The sequence below is a fragment of the Neovison vison genome, chromosome 9 (genome assembly GCF_020171115.1).
Source record: "Neovison vison isolate M4711 chromosome 9, ASM_NN_V1, whole genome shotgun sequence".
Taxonomy (NCBI): Eukaryota; Metazoa; Chordata; class Mammalia; order Carnivora; family Mustelidae; genus Neogale; species Neogale vison.
The window spans coordinates 61522850-61544458 of NC_058099.1; the positions used below are offsets into that span (position 1 = coordinate 61522850).

A 21609-nucleotide genomic window follows, 5' to 3' on the forward strand; every position below is an offset into this window, starting at 1 on the left:
GCCATTAGGGTATAAGGAACCACCTGCAAAAGGTAGGATGTTCTGCTTAAACATCTGCATCTGAATTTTTTAAATAGCTGGAAATTTTTAAAGTATATGGCAAAGAAAACAACAGAAATACTATCATTCCAGGGGCTCAGTCGGTTAAGCATCTGACTCTTGATTTCACTCAGGTCATGATCTCAGGGTGGTGAGAGTGGGCTCCATGCTGGCCATAGAGCCTGCTCAAGATTCTCTCTCTCCCTCTCCCTCTGCCCCTCTCGCCCCTCACCCTGCCTCCACAGTCATGCCCACTCTCTGTCTCTCTAAAAAAGAAAAAAAAAAAAGAAAAAGAAATACTACCATTCCTTACAATACCAATAGGAATAAAAGGAATCATTTTGTCCTATATGGTCACTTGAGGCAGCCCTCTGTATATGGTTAGTATATATTATATATAAATAGGAAATAGAATATTATACCAAATAAACGACCCTATGAAAAAAATGCAGATTTCAGTGAATGGAGAGAAAATACCACACTAATGTAACGGCCATATCTACACACTAAGACATGCTGAGTCTTACACCACAGACAGTAAAGCACAGGAGGGAGGTCCCCAAACACACAACCCATGGAAACATTTTTAATATTACAATTCAAATGGATTTATCAAACTTCTGAAATCTGTATCTCTGTGCATCCTAAATGAATTGACTTTTAAATTAAAATCAATGAAGAAAGAGGAGTCTATTCAATTTTCTTTTGATACAGATTTGTAATCAGGACCTGAAAAATATGATGACTGGTCATAAGTTAATTTAAATTGGAAAACCACTGAAGTAGTAATTTGCAGCGTATTAAAAACTTTGGTTTAGAATTTGTATTTACAACAGGCTATCAGAATTACATTTTACACTACTGGAAAACACCTCATAATCAGCACAAATTATGCTCAAGCATGTGCCTCAAAATGAGTTTTACCTCAAAATATCTGCAGGAATACATGGTTCATATTCGCCTCACCACACAGTCTATGAAAAGTATTTTATCAACGTATAAACAACCCAGTATAGCCAGAATACTATTAGATACAAAATGATAGTATTTTTAAAAACTCAGAATTACGCTGGCTGAAGAAATGTTGGTGTATTTAATAATAAGTAAAATAAAAAAACAACTTTGGGGTCACTTGCATAAAGAAACAACAGTAACGTGGATAGAAAAAATAATATTTAAGTAAAAATTCAACCTAAGACAATTAAAGTTTTTGAAGAGTCCCCAAGAAAAAAGATAGTATGTGTTAAAACTTCTGCAAACAAGTTCTTCAAAATATGCCTCTCAGAATCATTTTTTCTACTCTAATATTTGCTTTCTTGACATTCTCTTTTCTAAGTTTTGAATAATTTATTTAGATGAAGTACTCTCTGGAAGTTATATTTTAATGTTACTACTGTAACAGTCCATAAAATTTTCCAGTTTACCAGTCACACAGTGCAACTATCTGCTCTTCCACAATCTTGGAAATCAAGAAGTTCCAATAAAGAGAAAGTTTTAGGGGCGCCTGGATGGCTCAGTGGGTTAAAGCCTCTGCCTTCAGCTCGGGTCATGATCCCAGGTTCCTGGGATCGAACCCCACATCGGGCTCTCTGCTCAGCAGGGAGCCTGTTCCCCCCCCCACCTGCCTCTCTGCCTACTTGCGATCTCTGTCAAATAAATAAATAAAATCATTAAAAAAATTAAAATAAAGAAAAAGTTTTACATTGAACCTTCAATCATCTAGTTATGGAAATAACAGCTAGCATCCCAATGCCACACCTCACACCCCATGGTCTCTAAGTAATATGCTGTATGTAGAACACACAGAATAAACCTGACTCATAATTCTGTAGGATCTACTCCTGTCACGTTAGGTCACTTGTTTTATTCTTACATAAAAACAAACACATTAAGGGAACAAGATACAAAATCTGCATGAGTGCTGTAGGGAGATAGGGTTTCAGTCTCTTTTTTTAAAAGATTTTATTTATTTGAGAGAGAGCATGCAAGCACATGTGAGGGGGGGTGGTACAGAGGGGAGGGAGAAGCAGACTCCCCACAGAGCAGGGAGCCCCACGTGGAGCTTGATCCCGGGACTCCAAGATCATGACCTGAGCCAAAGGGAGATGTTTAACCAACTGAGCCACAAAGCCACCCAAAGTATCTTCTTCTATAGGGATATTTTGGTAGGAGCATTTGAGAGTCAGACTACAAGGTGCAAACTATGCTATGGGATTCCATATAAATCTTACTCAGTCCCCTCTTACTGGTGCTTAACACACATACTTATTTGAGCACCAACCTTCCTCTCTCTTTTAACACTCTTGACTAACACATACTTCTTCAGTGGTATAAATTGGAGAGCTAAGTTTTAGACCAAAGAGCTAATTGTTGGAAATATTTTTTATTATCTCTATAACTTTTATTTCTTTTCTTGTTTTACTGATTTTTTAGTGTATTATGTTAGTCACCATACAATACATCATTAGTTTTTGATGTAGTGTTCCAAGATTCATTGTGTTCCTTAATACCCATCACCAGGCTCACCCACCCTCGCCCCTCTAAAAACCTCAGTTTGTTTCTCAGAGCCCACAGTCTTCCATGGTTCATCCCTCCTCTGATCCCCCCCCCTTCACTTTTCCTTTCCTACTCCTACTGTCCTCCATGTTATTCCTTGTGTTTCACAAGGAAGTAAAACCATATGGTAATTGACATTCTCTGCTTGACTTATTTCACTCAGCATAATCTCTTCCAGCTCCATCCGTGTTGATGCAACAGTTGGGTATTCATCCTTTCTGATGGCTGAGTAATATTGCATTGCATATATGGGCCATATCTTCTTTATCCATTCGTCTGTTGAACAGCATCGTGGCTCTTTCCACAGTCTGGCCACTGTGGACATTGCTGCTTTGAACACTAGAACACATATGGCCCATCTTTTCACTACATCTGTATCTTTAGGGTAAACACCCAGTAGTGCAATTGCAGGGCCATAGGGTAGACACATTTTTAATTTTTTTAAAGATTTTATTTATTTATTTGACAGAGAGAGAGAGATCACAAGTAAGAACAGAGATAGGCACAGAGATAGGGAGAAGCAGTCTCCCTGCTAAGCAGAGATCAGGGCTCGATCGATGCAGGGCTCAATCCCAGGACCCTGGAACCACAACCTGAGCCCAAGGCAGAGGCTTAACCCACTGAGCCACCCAGGAACCCTATTTTTAATTTTCTGAGGCATCTCCACACTGTTTTCCAAAGTGGCTATACCAACTGCCATTCCCACCAACAGTTTAAGAGGGTTCCCCTTTCTCCACATCCTCTTCAACACATGTTGTTTACTGTCTTGTTAATTTTGGCCATTCAAACTGGAGTAAGGTTTTATTTGAATCTCCCTGATGGCTAATGATGACGAACATTTATTCATGTGCCTGTTAGCCATTTGTATGTCTTTTTTTTTTTTTTTTTTTTTTTGGACAAGGGTCTGTTCATTTCTTCTGCCCATTTTTTTGTGATTATCTGTTGTGTGTGTTCAGTTTGAGGAGTTCATTATAGACCTTGGATGTCAGCCCATTGTCTACAATGTCATTTGTGAATATCTCTTCCCAATCCGTGGGTTACCTCTTTCTTTTGTTGACTATTCCCTTTGCTGTGCAGAAGTATTTGATCTTGATGAAGTCCCTAAAGTTCATTTTTGCTTTTGTTTCGTTTGCTTTTGGAGACATGTCTTGAAAGAAGTTGCTGTGGCCAATGTCGAAGAGGTTACTGCCTATGTTCTCCTCTAGGATTTTGATAGACTCCTGCCTCACGTTGAGGTTTTTAATCCATTTCGAGTTTATCATTGTGTAGGGTGTAAGAGAATGTTCAAGTTTCATTCTTCTGTACATAGCTGTCCAATTGTCCCAGCACCATTTATTGAAGAGACAGTCCTTTCTCCACTGGATATTTTTTCCTGCTTTGTCAAAGATTATTCAACCATAGAGTTGAGAGTCTATATCTGGGCTCTCTACTCTGTTCCACTAGTCTATGTGTCTGTTTTTGTGCCAGTACCATGCTATCTGAGTGATCACAGCCTTGTAATAAAGCTTGAAATCAGGCAACATGCTGCCCCCAGTTTTGTTTTTCTTTTTCAACATTTCCTTGGCAATACGGGGTGATTTCTGGTTCCATACAAATTTTAGGATCGTTTGTTCCAGTACTTTGAAAAACGCCAATGGTATTTTGACCCAGATGGCGTTGAAAGTATAGATTGCTCTAGGCAGCACAGATTTCTAACGATGTTTACTCTTCCAATCCATGATCATCTTTTTCCATCTTTTTCCAGCTTTCCATCTTTTTGTGTCTTCTTCAACTTCTTTCATGAGTGTTCTGTAGTTCACTGAGTATAGATCCTTTACCTCTTATTCTTAGGTATCTTGTGGTTTTTGGTGCTGTTTTAAATGGAAACAATTCTCTAATTTCCCTTTCTACAGTTTCATTGTTAGTGTATAAGAAAGCAACTGGTTTCTGTACATTGATTTTGTATCCTGCCACACTGCTGAATTGCTGGATGAGTTCTAGTAGACTGGCGGTGGAGTCTTTTGGATTTTCCACATAAAGTATTATGTCATCTGTGAAGAGAGAGAGTTTGACTTCTTCTTAGCCAAAGTGAAGACCTTTTATTTATTTTTGTTGTCTGATTGCTGTTGCTAGGACTTCTAGTACTATGTTGAACAGCAGTAGCGACAGTGGGCATCCTTGTTGTGATCCTAATCTCAATGCAAAGGCTCTTAGCTTATCGCCATTGAGAATGATATTCGCTGTGGGTTTTTCGTAGATAGAGTTTATGAAGTTGAAGCATTTTAATCAGGAACGGATGCTGTATCTTGTCAAATGTTTTTTCTGCATCAATTCAAAGGACCATGCGGTTCTTGTCTCTTCTCTTATTGATTTGTTCTATCATATTGATTGATTTGTGAATATTGAACCGCGCTTGCATCCCAGGGATAAAACACACCTGGTCATGGTGGATAATCTTTTTAATGTACTGTCGGATCCTATCAGCTAGGATCTTGTTGAGAATCTTGGTAGGAGCATATTCATTCATATTGGTATCCATATTCATCAGGCACATTGGTCTGAAATTCTCCTTTTTGATGGGCTCTTTGCCTAGTTTGGGGATTAGTGTAATGCTGGCCTCATAGAAAGAGTCTGGAAGCTTTCCTTCTGTATCTATTCTTGAAATAGCTTCAGGAGAATATGTATTATTTCTTCTTTGAATGTTTGGTAGAATTCCCCAGGGAATGCATCAGGTCCTGGGCTCTTGTTTTTTGGGAGGTTTTTGATCACTGCTTCAATCTCATTACTAGATATTGGTCTCTTCAGGTTGTCAATTTCTTCCTGTTTCAGTCTTGGAAGTTAATAGGTTTCCAGGAATCCATCCATTCCATCTAGATTGCTTAACTCATTGGCATATAGTTACTGATAATAATTTCTGATAACTGTTTCTATTTCCTTGGTGTTAGTTGTGATCTCTCCCCTTTCATCATAATTTTATTAATTTGGGTCCTTTCTCTTTTCTTTTGGATTAGTCTGGCCAGTGGTTTATTGATCTTATTAATTCTTTCAAAGAACCAGCTTCTAGTTTCATCGATGTGTTCTACTGTATCTCTGGTTTCTAACTCATTGATCTATGCTCTAATCTTAATTATTTCCCTTCTTGTGCATGGGGTAGGCCTTATTTGTTGTTGATTCTCCAGTTCTTTAAGGTGTAAAGAGAGTTTGTGTATTTGGGATTTTTCAATGGTTTTGAGTAAGGCTTGGATGGCTATGTATTTCCACCTTAGGACTGCCTTTGCTGTATCCCATGGGTTTTGGACTGAAGTGTCTTCATTGTCATTGGTTTCCATGAATTGTTTAAGTTCTTCTTTGATTTCCTGGTTGATCCAGAAGTTCTTGAGCAGGATGGTCTTTTGCTTTCAAATGTTTGAATTCCTTCCAAACATTTTCTTGTGATTGAGTTTGTTTCAAAGCACTTTAGTCTGAGAATATGCAAAGAATAATCTCAATCTTTTTGTATCAGTTGAGACCTGATTTGTGACCCATTAGGTGGTCTATTCTGGAGAAAGTTCCATGTGCACTTGAGAAGAATGAGTATTCCATTGTTTTAGGGTGAAATGTTCTATATATATCTATGAGGTCCAAGTGTCATTCAAAGCTCTTGTTTGTTTTTTTTTTTCTGCTTAGCTCATCTGTCTACTGCTAAGAGTGGTGTGTTAAGATCCCCTACAATTAATGTATTCTTATCAATATGTCTCTTTGTTTTTATTAACAGTTGTCCTATGTAGTTGGCTGCTCCCATGTTGGAGGCATAAATATTTACAACTGTTAGATCTTCTTGGTGGACAGAGCCTTTAAAAATGACGTAGTGTTCTTCTGTATCTCTGACTATATCTTTAACTGAAAATCTAATTTGTCCAATATGAGTCGCTACCCCAGCTTTCTTTTGAGGTCCATTGGCATGAAAGATGTTAATCCATCCCTTCACTTTCAGTCTGGATGTATCTTCAGGTTCAAAATGCACCTCTTGTAGACAGCATATGGATGGATCCTGTCTTTTTATTCAATCTTCATACCTGTGCTGTTTTATGGCAGCATTTAGGCTGTTCACATTGAGAGTGATTATTGAAAGATACGTTTTTATCGTCATCATGCTGCCTGTGAGGACCTTGTTTCTATAGATTGTCTCTGTAAGTTTTTGTTTTTTTTCACTCTTGGAGTCTTTCTTCTTTTATAGAACTGCCCCTCCAATATTTTGTGTAGGATCAGGTTTTAGTCTTTGCCAGTCTTGGAAGCTCTTTCTGTCACCATCCATTCTGAATGTCAGCCTTGTCATATGAAGTATTCTTAGCTGCATGTTCTTCTCATTCAGTGCCATGAATATGTCTTTCCAGCCCTTTCTGGCTTGCCAGGTTTCTGTGGACAGGTCTGATGTTATTCTGATGTTCCTCCCTCTGTACATAAGGTATCTCTTTCCCCTAGCTGCCCACCAAGACATTTACTCTGATTTTATGATTCATGAATTTCACAATGACATGCCAGTAGGTCTCTCTACCCTCGTTGATCTTGGGGGAGTGTCCTCTCTGCCTCTAGAACACAAACATTTGTTCCATTCTCCAGATTAGGGAAATTCTCAGTTAGGATTTGCTCAACTATATCTTCTAGTCTTCTCTCTATCTCTACCCTCTCAGGCATCCTAGTAATTCTGGCATTGGAATGTTTCTGGCATCATTTATTTCTCTAATTCATGTTTCATGGCTTCTAACCTGTTTGTTTCAGGCCTCCTCCTGATCCTTCTTTTCTATCAGTTTGTCTTTGAGATCACTAATTCGATCTTCTGCCTCATTTACCTTAGCTGTTAGAATATTCAGATTTGATTGAATCTCATTGATAGCATTTTTAAGTTCTGCCTGATCAGCTCTCACTTCTGCCCTTAGAGATTCTATGTTGCCACTAATGGTTTTCTCCAACCTAGCCATTGTCTGCACAACTGTTACCCTGAATTCTTTTTCCAACATCTTGCTTATGTCCATATCCAATAGTTCTGTGGCAGAGGTCACACTCTGAATTTTCCCTCTGTTAGGTGTTCCTCCTCCTAGTCATTCTGGTTGAGAGGTGGTTGAGAGGATGTATAGCTGAAAATATCAAACACGATCCAGGCAAGTTGCAACCTGAAAAGTTTCAGAGCAATCAGAAGTCACCACCAAAAAGAAAGGGAAAAAAAAAAAAAAGCCAAAAGGAGCCCCAAGGGTAAGATTTATAAAGTACAAAAACAAAAATGAACAAACAAAAAAGCTGACAAAAGAAAAAGAAAAAAAGAAAAACGCTGCCAAAATGAACCCCAAGAATAATATTTATAAAGTACAAAAAACAAAAACAAAGAGCAACAAAAGAAGAAGAAAATTAAAAAACACAAAATAAAAAGGTGGGGGGTGATGGGAAGGTGGTTATAATCCCTCAATGTGGGGGAGGAAGGGTACTTCAGTTCTTCCTGGGTGTGTCTTATCACCTTTGTTAGAGGCCTTAACTTTCCAGGGATACAGGGAAATTAAAACTGGTGTATATATATAGAGGTAGTACTGAATAGGGAAAAAAGGACTACATTGACACTTATATCTATGTATCTATATCTATATCCATATAAAAGAAAAAGAAAAAAATGTGTATGTATGAAAAAAGTTCAAGTTATAAAGTTACTATGTAATATGTTGTATTAAACATCTAGTTGAAATGGTAAGTAGGTAAAAAAATTAATTAAAGAAAAAGAATCATGAGAATGAATTTTAAAAGAGAGAGAAAAAAGTTATATCTAAGAAATATACAGGCTGTGAGGCAATACTGGCAGCTTAATATATTGTCTTCCCCTGATGTTGGGGTTTTCTAGTTTTATGGAAACCCTGTTGTGATTGTCCTCTTTTTCCTTCCACTTGTCTTCTGTGGGAGGGACCTGCCTCATTGTTTTTCCATCAGTCCTGTTTGGGTGGAGTTGCCCTGCTCCCTATCAAAGGGCTGGGCACCATGGAAACCGGTTTTCCGGCTTTTGTTCTCTGGAGGTTTTTGTTCTATGGCAGCTTTTCCTGCCTTTAAGGAGGGTCAGAGCAAAGTAAACTGGCTGCACCCAGACTTCCACCTCAGAGGGAAGCCACAGTCTGCTCCTTTCTGAGTGGAATACCTCCTCTCTCAGAACACACAGACCCCACTTCTGCAAACTCTGTTGAACAATCCAGTCTCCCACAGGTGGTACGCACCCCCAGCCACCATCTCAGTAGTCACCTGAGGCCCCATTTGTCTCTGTACCCCCGTGCCACCAAAATCATGAGCAATACTGTTCCGGGCAAGCCCAGTCCCAGCAGCTGCCATTCCCAAACCACTGACTCAAGTCCCCGGCAGGTCCTCTCATCCACCTCTGAGGCAGAGGCATCTGTGGTGGCTATGGCAGCTGCCAGGCCCAGGGACCACTGACTCAAGCCTATGCCATAAGCCCTCACCCCTACGACGGTGGAGGCTGTGGAAGTGGCTGTGGAAGTGCTGCTGGCCGCAGCAGCCACCAGCCCCAGGGACTGCTGACTGTGGCCTGCACCGATGGGCAGTGGCTGCAGCTGTCCTGGGACTGCAGGCATAGGTCTACACCTGTGGCCACCAGGTCCCAATAATTGTCCCTTAATTCCCTTTGTTCTGTTACAGTGCTGTTATCAGTTCCTTCTGGTCTCGCAGCCACCAGTCCCCAAGCTATTGCTGGTCCCCAAGCTCAGGGCACTTTAACATTGTGGTATTACTTTCCAATGGGTTGCTTCTGGTGGCTCCATCCCCCTTCCGTTTATCCTCCGATATCTGTCTACACACTCCCAACGTTTTTATACCTCTCCACTGGTGATCCTCTGCCCCCATAGAGATCCAGAAGTGTGTAATCTTATATCTCGGGCTGATTTCATGGATGTTCAGAGTGCTCTGGTAGATATCTAGCTCAATTCAGCAGACCAGTTGAAATACAGTCTCCTACTCCTCCACCACCTTGCCCCTCCTCCTGAAATATTTAAAACCACTTTGTCTACATGGCCAGCAAAACAAGAGATAATAATAGTTGTTAAGAACTTGCTGAGCCTTGCTGAGACATGGATTCCAAAGACAAATCCAACACTCATGTAGCTCTGACTAGTCATGTGATCTCTCAGCTCCTCAGTTTCCTCATCCATAGAGTTATCTTCCTTCCTGGATTGTCTTTTTTCAGCTTTACTGAGCTATAATTGGCATGTAACATTGTGTGAGTTTAAGGTATACAGAGAAAGAATTTGATTGATGTACACATTATGAAATGATTACCATAGTAAGTTTAGTTAACATCTATCACCTCAGAATTTTTTGTGTGTATGATAAGAACTTTTAAAATCTATTCTCTTGGCAACTTTCACATATACAATACAGTTTTAACTATAGCCACCATACTATATAGTCCATCCCTAGAACTTAACCTTCTTAAAACTGTAAGTTTGTACCTTTTGACCACCATTACCCATTTCCTCTCCACCTTGTCCACCACCTCTGGCAACCACTAATTTGTTCTCTGTATCTATATGTTTAGTTTTTTTAGATTCTACACATGAGATCCTATTGTCTGACTTATTTCACTTAGTATAATGTACTCAAGATTCATCCATGTTGTTACAAATGGTAGAATTTCCTTCTTATGGCTGAATAATATTCTACTGTCTTCATATATAACACATTTGCTTTATCCATTCAAATGTCAACAGACACTTTAGTTGTTTCTATGTCCTGCCTACTGTGAATAACACTGCAATGAACATGCGAGTGCAGATATCTCTTCCAGACAATGATTTAATTCCCCTTTGATATATATCCAGAAGAGGAATTGTCAGATCATACAGTAGTTACATATTTACTTTTCTGAAGAAACTCCATACTGTTTTCCATAGTGGCTGTTCTCACTGGATCATTATGGGAATCCAACAAGATAATGCTCAAAAAACTTATCCATAGCTAAAAGGTGGAAGCAACCTAAATGTCCATCAACTGATAAATGGATGAACTAAATGTGATATATCCACACAATGTAATATTATTCAGCCATAAAAAAGAATTAACCACTGATACATACTTGAAAGTGGAAAAGATGAGAAGTAAAAGAAACCAGACATAAAACATCACATAATGCATAATTCCATGTACACTAAAATATCCTGGATTAGTAAATTCCTAGACAGAAAGCACACTAGCAGTTGTGAGGGATTAGGGAGAAGCAGGAAAGAAAAGGCAGGGACCAATTAATACATACAAGGTTTCCATTTAGGGTGATGAAATTCTCTTGGAACTGGATAGAGGTGATGATTGCATAATAAGAACATACTAAATATCACTGAATTGTACACTTCAAAATGGTTAATAGTTTATGTTATGTGAATTTTATCTTGATTTAAAAAAACAAACTGTTGGTATACTTGACACAGAGTAAATTTCAGTAAATAGTAACCATTCTTTTTATCCCTATTACTCACTTCTACCCTACTGACTCCAGTCCTCATGTTAGTTCAACAAATCTTCCTTCTCCACTACCTCTGCAGCCTGCTACCTAAGAAGAGGGAATCACAATTCCAAGAGACCTAGAGAACTGACTGGGGTGCTATCATGAAAAGCCAATGGGTCCTAAGCCTTAAAACCTGCCTTACTCCCTTGGGCCCTTTAACCTAAACCTAACTGTTCCAGTCACAAAGTAACAAACTTCCCCCTCAAAAAGGAGTTCTAACTGTCAAGCACGACCTGAGTTAAACTATACAGGTTTATTTTTAACCTTGTGTTCACCTGTAGATTCTTCCATCTGTTCTCTAACGCTGTTGTTTTAAAATTAAATATCAAAACTCGGGTCTGGATTCCAAATGACCACTCACAACTGGGCTTCAACGTAAAAACCCTGTAGGCTAGAAAGACCAAACTGAGAAGACAATCACTTCTTTTACACTCTAAGCAATGAATACTGGTAAGGACACCACTTTACAACTTATTCCCTCCATACCAACTCTTCCCTACAAGTGACACATTAGGGCTTCTGTGACAGGTAAATCAGTGAACTCCCAATGAAATGGTATGTGATTTGGAGGTAGGAAACTGAAAGAATAGTTTGGAAAAACAACCTATGTTTCCACTAAACTGTTAAATAGTAAGAATACAGAACCTGTTTTAAATAAATATTCAAAATAAGTAAAACTTTGATCTGTTTTTAAAAATAAATATTTATTTTGAATATTCAATATTTAAATAAATATTCCAAACATTTAAGTAAATATTCATAAACAAATATTCAATATTAAATAAATATTCAAATTAGAACAAACTGTAATCCTGCATAGGCTCCAAGGAGCGCAATAGTTTGTGTATTTCAAGAGGAAACTAAGAGAAAGGAAGAACAGTAACAAAAACTTTTAATAGGTTGCTTATGTAACTTGATTATTTATTTATTTATTTAGTTTGGTCGTGAAGTGAACTATGTTCTCTTTTTTTTTAATTATAGAAAATGTCAAACATAAAGTAAAAGAGTATAATAAACCTCCACGTACATACACGCCATCCATCTTCAACAATCATCAGCTCATCGTCCATCTTGTTTCTTCTATATTGCCACCCATTTTCTCCATTCTGTATTATTTTTGAGGCAGAGCCCACACATTACATAATTTCATCTAGAAATACAAACTTGATTTTTAGAGTCTATACCTCATTTGTACTATCTACAAAGATAGGACACTGCTAGCTGCCAATTCCTTAGCAAACTAAAGATAATACTTTTGTTTACTTTTTAAGATATCATATAGTGGGGCGCCTGGGTGGCTCAGTGGGTTAAGGCCTCTGCCTTCAGCTTGGGTCATGGTCCCAGGGTCTTGGGATCGAACCCCTGGGCGAGCATCGGGCATCGGCTCTCTGCTTGGCATGGAGCCTGCTTCCTCCTCTCTCTCTCTCTCTGCCTGCCTCTCTGCCTACTTGTGATCTCTGTCTTTCAAATAAATAAATAAAAATATTTTTTAAAAAAAGATATCATATAGTGGCAAGCAAGAAGGATAGTCTTTGGAACCATTATTCCAATACAAACAAAATGAAAGAGGGTGAAAAGCTAGCATTATAAAAAGCATGTACTCCAGAGATCCCAAAGGAGCCTCGAAGCCCTAAAAGTACCCCATAATAACCTTTGCTAAGACAATAAAGTACTGCAAGGAGTTGTACAGCATGGGAAGTGCAGAAACTCATAAGAGTTTTCAAGGACCAGGTGCATCCTTTGAATACAGGTGCATGTCCTGTGTACAATGGAAAAGTGATCATAAGTGAGAAGCATTATTCTAAGGGAAAAAAAACACAAAAGTTTACATACTATAAAATTCTATTTTTATGACACTCTAGGGACAAAAATCAGATTTAGTGGTTGCTAAAGGCTGTGGGGAGGGATTAACTGAGAAACGGCACAAAGAAATCTTTTCGAGGAATTGGAAATGTTCTATATTTTGATGATGGTGGTAGTTCCACCACAGTACATATTTGTCGAAACTCACTTAACTGTATATTTAAAGGGAGTGGCTTTTATTGTAAGTATATTATACTTCAATTAATCTGACCTCCCCAAATAATAATTAAATGTTTTTCAATTGTTTTAGAAATAAAGGAGATATGCTCTAAAAATATGTGCTCTTTCTTTCAGATGAAAATTTTTGCAAACTGTCAACTGGTTTACATTTTCTAGTATATTAGCTGTTACTAAGGAATTCCTTTTATTTTTTTTTTTTTTTTAAGTAGGCTCCATCCCCATTGTGGACCCCAAGGCAGGGCTTGAACTCATAACCCTGAGATCAAGACCTGAGCTGAGAGCAAGAGTCAGACGCTTAACTGACCGAGCCACCCAGATGCCCCACTAAAAACTCCCTTTAAATCCTAATCTCATATGACAAATATCACAAACACAAACACATGCTGTTGCTATTAAATCACCAAAGTTGCAGCATTGAAAAAAGGTTACAAATCAAAGTTTAGTAACTTTTTCTATGGATCTGTAAACACTATTTTGGAGAAGCTTATATTAGTTATTAGTCATTTAGGAAAGAAACAAAGAAGGGAAGAAAGGAATGAGGAAAGATGAAGAAATCAGACATGTAGAATACATCTCCACATTAGCAACAGAAAATTTCATTCAAATATAATTTAAATTTACCCAAGAATACTTTGATACAGTTTTTATAATGGTTTTTGTTATATTCATATAACTAATAGGCTTAAAAATATATTGCAAGCATACAAACAAATGGTAAGGAAAAGAACACAGAAAAAGGATATGGAAGGATTGCTTCTGTGGGAAATGTTTATAGATAGATATATTGAATTTACACATGAAATTTCTTAACAACCTTATTAATGAAAAGAACCAATGAGTACGTGGGGAGAAACCCGGTAATTTTTACCCACACCCCTACGTATGACATCAACTTCACAGGTTTAAGTTATAGCTGATGTTTCTGTGCGTTCTACTACTCACTGTACAATTAGTTACTCAGGAACGGGTAGAAAATTACCACATTGCAAGCTCCACTCAGCTCTAAATGTCCACAATCTACCAAAACAGGCTTCACTCTGCTCCAAGCGTCCCATGATCTATCAACATCCGTAATAGAAGAGACAGAGCTCCATGGAGCACTCCAGAGGAGCACCAGGAAATTCAAACTGATCACAATCTTGAGAAGGATAATGGTTCTCCTAAACAAGTGCCTTATTTTATCTCCTGAACACAGTACACCACGTAAGGGTCAAGCTTTTTCCATTTCATTTCCACACAGGCATAGATCAAGGACTCCCCAGGCCAAGTACTTTGGGCTCAAACAGGTCAAGGTCAAGTTATTCACAATCTTCCTGGCTCAGCTTCCACCCAAAGAATCAAAGTAGTCTTAATTTCCCTCCACAGTAATTCCCCCCTGCTGGCTGATAGTCCCTTCCTGAATTTTCCCTTCCCAATCTCTGCTGTCACTTCTCAAAATTGTCTATCACCCTACATTAGAATTACACTAGCTTGCTGTATGTTATGTATTACTGACCAATGCCTAAAATCCTAGAACACAGCCAGACATAAAATATTCAGATATATTTAAACACAGACCGTGGTATCTGACATCAAATTATGAGGAAAGTAAGCTTAGGGACTGTTGAATCATTCTTAATACAATCAACTGATAAAAAGATGAAAATAACATACCCTGACAAACCATACATTGATCTCCATGCCTAGGGCATGAGTTAGGCACGAAGGCAGAGAAATATCACTGAATTTCTTCATTTTTTATGGCTTAGGGGACTCCTTAAAATTGATTATTTATAATCAAGGGTATTTTTATTTATTAGCCTTTCACAGCCAGGCATTTTAATATAATAGTTACAGACCATCAGCTAAATGAATGTTTAAGGGAATAAAGTATTTATCATTTGGAGAGCAGATAAAAGTACATTTTCTTAATCCCAAGACAGAGGTATGAGAATGGGTCAAGTTAGAATCAGTTCATAAAATTAACATGACTTGTTATTTATTGCTGCTCTTCTAGTCTCTTGACAGCAGGTTCACAATCTCTTTTAGGTCAAACCCTCTGAAGGGATCTGAAGATTGCTTCCCAGAAATACACACATGTGACCAATTTCAAGTATAATTTCATAAAGTCCACAGAACTGCCTACATCCCTCCCACAGACGCTTGTCCACCTTCTAGAACAGGGATCCCTACAAATTAGGCTAAGACTCTTGGTTTCACAGGCTTAAATTCAAGACTACTAGTCATTAAAACACACATACCCCAAAACTAACTATTAAAAAAAAATAATCCGTGCTCGCTTCGGCAGCACATATACTAAAATTGGAACGATACAGAGAAGATTAGCATGGCCCCTACGCAAGGATGACACACAAATTCTTGAAGCGTTCCATATTTTTATGAAATCTTGCCATTTGCAACAACGTGGATGGAACTAGAGCGTATCATGCTTAGCGAAATAAGTCAAGCGGAGAAAGACAACTATCATATGATCTCCCTGATATGAGGAAGTGGTGATGCAACATGGGGGCTTAAGTGGGTAGGAGAAGAATAAATAAAACAAGATGGGATTGGGAGGGAGACAAACCATAAGTGACTCTTAATCTCACAAAACAAACTGAGGGTTGCTGGGGGGAGGGGGGGTTAGGAGAAGGGGGGTGGTGTTATGGACATTGTGGAGGGTATGTGCTTTGGTGAGTGCTGTGAAGTGTGTAAACCGGGCAATTCACAGACCTGTACCCCTGGGGATAAAAATATATTATATGTTTATAAAAAATAAAAATTTTAAAAATTTTAAAAAAAAATTAATCCTTCATAATAATGACTCTTCTGTTCCTCCTTCCCGAATGTTGTTTTAAAATAAGTCACAACTAAAATACCTGCTAAGAAGAAGACATCCAAATGGCCAACAGATACATGAAAAAGTGCTCAACATCACTCAGCATCAGGGAAATACAAATCAAAACCATAGTGAGATATCACCTCACACCAGTCGGAATGGCTAAAATTAACAGGTTAGGAAATGACAAATGGTGGCAAGGATGCAGAGAAAGGGGAACCCTCCTACTCTGTTGGTGGGAATGCAAGCTGGTTCAACCACTTTGGAAAACAGTACGAAGGTTCCTCAGAAAGTTGAAAATAGAGCTACCCTCTGACCCAGCAATTGCGCTACTGGGTATTTACCCCAAAGATACGAATGTAGTGATCAGAAGGGGCACATGTACCCAAATGTTTATAGCAGCAATGTCCACAATAGCCAAACTATGGAAAGAACCTAGATGTCCATCAACAGAAGAATGGATAAAGATGTGCATATATATACAATGGAATGCAGCCATCAAAAGAAACAAAATCTTGCCATTTGCAACGATGTGGATGGAACTAGAGGGTAGAGGGTATTATGTTAAGCAAAATAAGTCAGTTAGAGAAAGACACTTATCATATGATCTCTCTCATATGAGGAATTTGAGAGGCAGGGCAGGGAGGCTGTGGAGGGTAGGGAGGGAAAAAATGAAACAAGATGGAACCAGGAGGGAGACAAACCATAAAAGACTCTTAATCTCAGGAAACAAACTGAAGGTTGCTGGGGGGTGGGTGGTAGGAATAGGATGGCTGGGTTATGGACATTGGGGAGTGTATGTGCTATGCTGAGTGCTGTGAAATGTGTAACCCTGATGATTCAGAGACCTGTACCCCTTGGGGCAAATAACACATCATATGTTAATGGAAAAAAATAAAATAATGAAATAAAATACCTGCTATGTAAGTATAAGAATTCACTTTTCTTACTGCCATCTGAAACAAGATTCCTGCTGATCATTCCACTTCCAAACTCAGTTGCACAAAACCCTAACTCATATTTTCTTTTCCCAGTAACCAAAATTTTGACCACAGTAAATCATCTTCAATTTTTTTAATATTGGCCGGCATTTTATCCATAATAAAAGACTAATGGGATACAGTCCTTTGTAAAAAAATTTAGTCATTCCCAATTTACTTCAGTCCATACTTTGCTTAACTCAATAGAACAGCAAAGATATTGTCTTATTTCTAAAATAGATGAGATTCAGACATTCTAAAAAGTGAAAATGTTCAAAACTGTCATTCATGATTTAATATTATACCTCTATTCTCCCTTATACTTTCCATTCAATTGTATCAAACCAAAAATTAGAAAGAATGTAACAGCATTATAAGCAAACATAACAAGTATAAAAATTGCAACAATTCACTTGAGTTTTTTTTTATTACACTTACATCTACACAATTTGGGGGGGAAAAAAACCTATAAAAATGAGAAAGCAGCTGAAGGGCAAAATCAAACTCCTGTCTTTATTAGATGCAGGCTTAATGTCTTTGAGATAAAATATTTGTAGGTGCCACAGTCAATCAAGATTTCAATAGAAACCAAAGATGAAAGCATTCATGCATAAAAGGCAAGTGTGATAATTATGATGTGCAGACAAGATAATGGAAAATATCCTTGGCTGCTTTTCATTTTCTGTATCAAGTGCTGCCTTGACCTAGACATCCTAAAATGTTCCATCACACTTACTGCATTATTTTATCATTTTAATTATTTAGCAGAATCTAATTAATTTGGTTGACATATGCTCAGTTAGGATGAGAATCCTCTACTGTCTCATTGGGTCTTTTCCCTGTGTCATTTCTCAAAATAATCCTGCAAAACAGGTTTGAATAAATGTGCAATTGATTCAAAGTTCTTGTACATCCTTCAACTTTATTAACCTCTTACTGATTAAACAAATGGTACCCATTTTCCTAGAATGTCATTTTCAGACAGTTTATGTCGAAGTTTTTGCAGACAATTTATAGTAGAAATTTTAGTGTGTGACTCCATACTGTAAAGTTTACATTGGCTCCAGGTCTCTGGTGGTGAGGCAGATAGAAAATGGTGGAATAATTATTATAGAGAAGAGTATAGTTCAGCATGCAGATTTAGCACAAAGTTCACTGCCTGTGTATTTAAGGATTATGGTAATCATTTTCTCAGCCGCACTCTAATCTATTCTTCAGAACCAGGGTTCATCCACCTTAATATTCATGAAAATAGTCCCTAACAAAGTTCAAGATTACAATTACATTGCTATTATTACTACAATGTATTACATTATAAAAACACTAAGGCTTTATAGTTATTAGCCTGCCAAAATTATAATAATGCTCTGACAAATGTGATACTGTAAGTGTTCCTTCTAATACTCTTCTATAATTTGGGGGAAAGTAACTTTTAGATAGCATTAACAATTTCTGTTCAGAACTGTCAAGTCAATAAAAGGGGTTTTTCAGTGTCCCCCTTTCATTATTAAATGAAAGCATATGTAAGACAGGAACAAAAATCCTTTCCCACTAAAAGGCAAACTAAACACACCAATTTTTAAAACAAATCAGCACCTGCCTAAAAGGACAATGGTCACTGAGGATTTGATCCTGGATAAAAAGCAAAACGTCTTACACTCAAATGCAACTCCACCTTCCCCTAGAAATAAGTCACTACCAGCCTACTTATTCCTTGGTAAGCGTGGCTAGCAAAACAGATGATGTTGGCAGGGGGTGAATCAGATTCTCCTCTCTTGTATAAACAGGTATGGTAAGGTTTTCTTCTGTGTCTTAAAGACAGAAAAGAGGGGCACCTGGGTGGCTCAGTGGATTAAGTATCTGCCTTCGGCTCAAGTCATGAACTCAGGGTTGGATTATGCCCCCACACTGGGGTCCCTGCTTAGTGGGGAACCTGCTTCTCCTTCTCCCTACTGCTCCCCCTGCTTGTGTGCACATGCTCTCACTCTCTCTCTCTCTGTGTCAAATAAATAAGTAAAACCTTTAAGGGAAAAAAATAAGAAAAGAGGAAGGCACTTTCTGCAGATACAAGTGGGTACAAAATGAACCCATTAATAGAGTTCTTCATTCTGGCCCTTACGAAGATAGACAAAGCCACAAAAAATAAAAATTCAAATTCCAGTAAGGTATGCTTAAATTTGCCTGTCTAAGAAGGCATACAAGCTCATGCTTATCTGGTTATCTGGGAACAGTCATCTTTTTTTTTTTTTTTTTAAAGATTTTGTTTATTTGTCAGAGAGAGAGAGCAAGAGCGAGCACAGGCAGACAGAATGGCAGGCAGAGACAGAGGGAGAAGCAGGCTCCCTGCCGAGCAAGGAGCCCGATGTGGGACTTGATTCCAGGATGCTGGGATCATGACCTGAGCTGAAGGCAGCTGCTTAACCAACTGAGCCACCCAGCTGTCCCTGGGAACAGTCATCTTAATACTTCCAGAATAGCAATCCCAAACCCAGGGGGCCAAACCAGGAGTCAGAAGGAGATATAACACAACCCTTAGTGAAATAACAGGACAACATGAAGAGTATGCATAAAATACCTGCACCCTGAGATGCAGCATCAGTACTCTTTGGAATTTAACTAAAGAGTATAACTTAAAAGAAAGAAAAATATTATTAGCACAATAATGTTAAGAAAATGTTTTTTATATATATGTATATACACATATATATGTTACATAAAAGAAAAAATTGGAAATAATCAAAATAAGTTAAGTGCATCACTTGATGAAATACTAAGCAGCCAACTAAAATAATCATGAAGATTATACAACAGGGAAAAATAGTCACATGGCAATGTGAAAAAAATTAATTGTTCAATTAGGAAAACATTAAAAACTCATTTACTTGGAAAGAGTAAAACTAATGGTGACATCCTATACCGTAAAAATACCACAATAACAAAGTATCTATCCAGATGAGAAACAAAGAAAGCAAGTTTACCTTGAGCTAGTCTTTCAAGTCGTTTTCCATGTTCCGGGGGTATTGCATACCTAAAATTTTAAACATAAATCAAAATTTTAGGTTTATAACTGCTCAGCTAGTATCCTTAAATAACGTCATTTAAAAAAAAAAAAAAAGCCAAATTCCACTTGGACGAAATGAATGGAGATTAGAAAACCAATCGCAGAGTCATATACCTGGGACACTAGACAGAAGAAAAATAAACTGTAAACCACCTATTTCAGTGTCCAACCTCAGCATCCCAACTACATTTTTACTCATTAGGAAACAAAGGTCCAAGACCAGTAAACTACTTTGGACAAGGGAGGCAGCTAGCCACAGCAGGGAGACTAGAACCTCTTTTCCAACACTCACAGCATCCCAGAAGTTTGGCCTGTTTTTAAGAAAACCAAAGTAGTTGTGCTTTCTTTTAAACCTTTTAAAATGTTTTTAGGGTGCCTGGGTGGCTCAGTGGGTTAGGCCACTGCCTTCGGCTCAGGTCATGATCTCAGGGTCCTGGGATCAAGTCCCGCATCGGGCTCTCTGCTCAGCAGGGAGCCTGCTTCCTCCTCTCTCTCTCTGCCCGCCTCTCTGCCTACTTGTGATCTCTCTCTGTCAAATAAATAAATAAAATCTTTAAAAAATAATAATAAAATAAAATAAAATGTTTCTATTGACAAGCAGGACAGAACACAAAATTATTATAGCAATATTCATACTTCCACCAAACCTTTCTAAGAACATTATACTTTCCAAATAGATTTTTTTTTAAGATTTATTTACATTAGAGACAAAGAGTGAGCACATTGAGAGCGAGCACAAGCCAGAGAAGGGGCAAAGGGAGAAGGAGAAAATCCTCAAGCAGACTCTCAACCGGGCAGAGCCTGGCACACCTAAGATGAAATCAAGAGTCAGAAGCTTAACTGACAGAACCACCCAGGCACCTCTCAAATAGATTTTAAATAAAAGATTACCAGCAATAAAAAAGCACTGTTTATTGATTTTTATGATTTTATGACTTTTAAAATCTTGATTATAGAAAAAAAAATTTTCACCCTTGAACAAAAATACTCATTTATAGTTCCCAATATTTTCAAAAGTGAAAAACTTGAACTTATCCACTGTGAACTTACTAACAAATTTTAAAACAATCATCTCACAGGCTGCCTGGGTGGCTCTGCTTGGAGCCCACTTAAGATTCTTTAGGTGGGGGGGTGGTGCCTGGGTGGGTCAGTGGGTTAAAGCCTCTGATTCAGTTCAGGTCATGATCCCAGGGTCCTGGGATTGAGCCAGAAATCCTGCTTCCTCCTCTCTCTCTGCCTGCCTCTCTGCCTACTTGTGATCTCTGTCAAATAAATAAATAAAATCCTTAAAAAAAAAGATTCTTTCTCCGGGATCCCTCTCCCTTTGCCCTACCCTTCCTGCTCACTCATTCTGTCTTAAAATAAATAATCAGAACAAAACAAAACAAAAAACTCCCAATTTATTACATAAATAATAAATATTATAAGCAGTTTAATGAGGAAATTTAAGGATATTAAAAATAAAGTGATCATTTCATGTTTTAAGTAAAAATGATGTTATTGTTAAGACCTACATTTGCTATGTTTACTAGCTCAATATATATAAAGTACAAGTTAATTTTTACTAAAATAATTTTTCTCATTTTACTTAACACCACACTTGGTTGCATTT

General features: G+C 37.9%; 1 protein-coding gene and 1 non-coding gene across 9 annotated transcripts in view; one reads left to right on the top strand and one right to left on the bottom strand.

Annotated features, from left to right (window-relative positions):
• Window positions 1-21609, bottom strand: part of KDM4C (lysine demethylase 4C) — a 476304-nt gene that overhangs the window by 345025 nt on the left and 109670 nt on the right. For 7 of the 8 annotated variants that reach the window (XM_044265695.1, XM_044265697.1, XM_044265698.1 and 4 more), the window contains exon 6: window positions 19915-19964. In XM_044265695.1, the coding sequence (XP_044121630.1) occupies window positions 19915-19964 (50 nt within the window). Of the gene's footprint in view, window positions 1-12028; window positions 12246-19914; window positions 19965-21609 lie in introns of those variants that run through there. The other variant, XM_044265702.1, reaches the window with a different exon arrangement.
• LOC122917853 lies at window positions 15410-15516 on the top strand. The gene has a single exon (XR_006386481.1). It is a non-coding gene; the product is annotated as a U6 spliceosomal RNA (small nuclear RNA).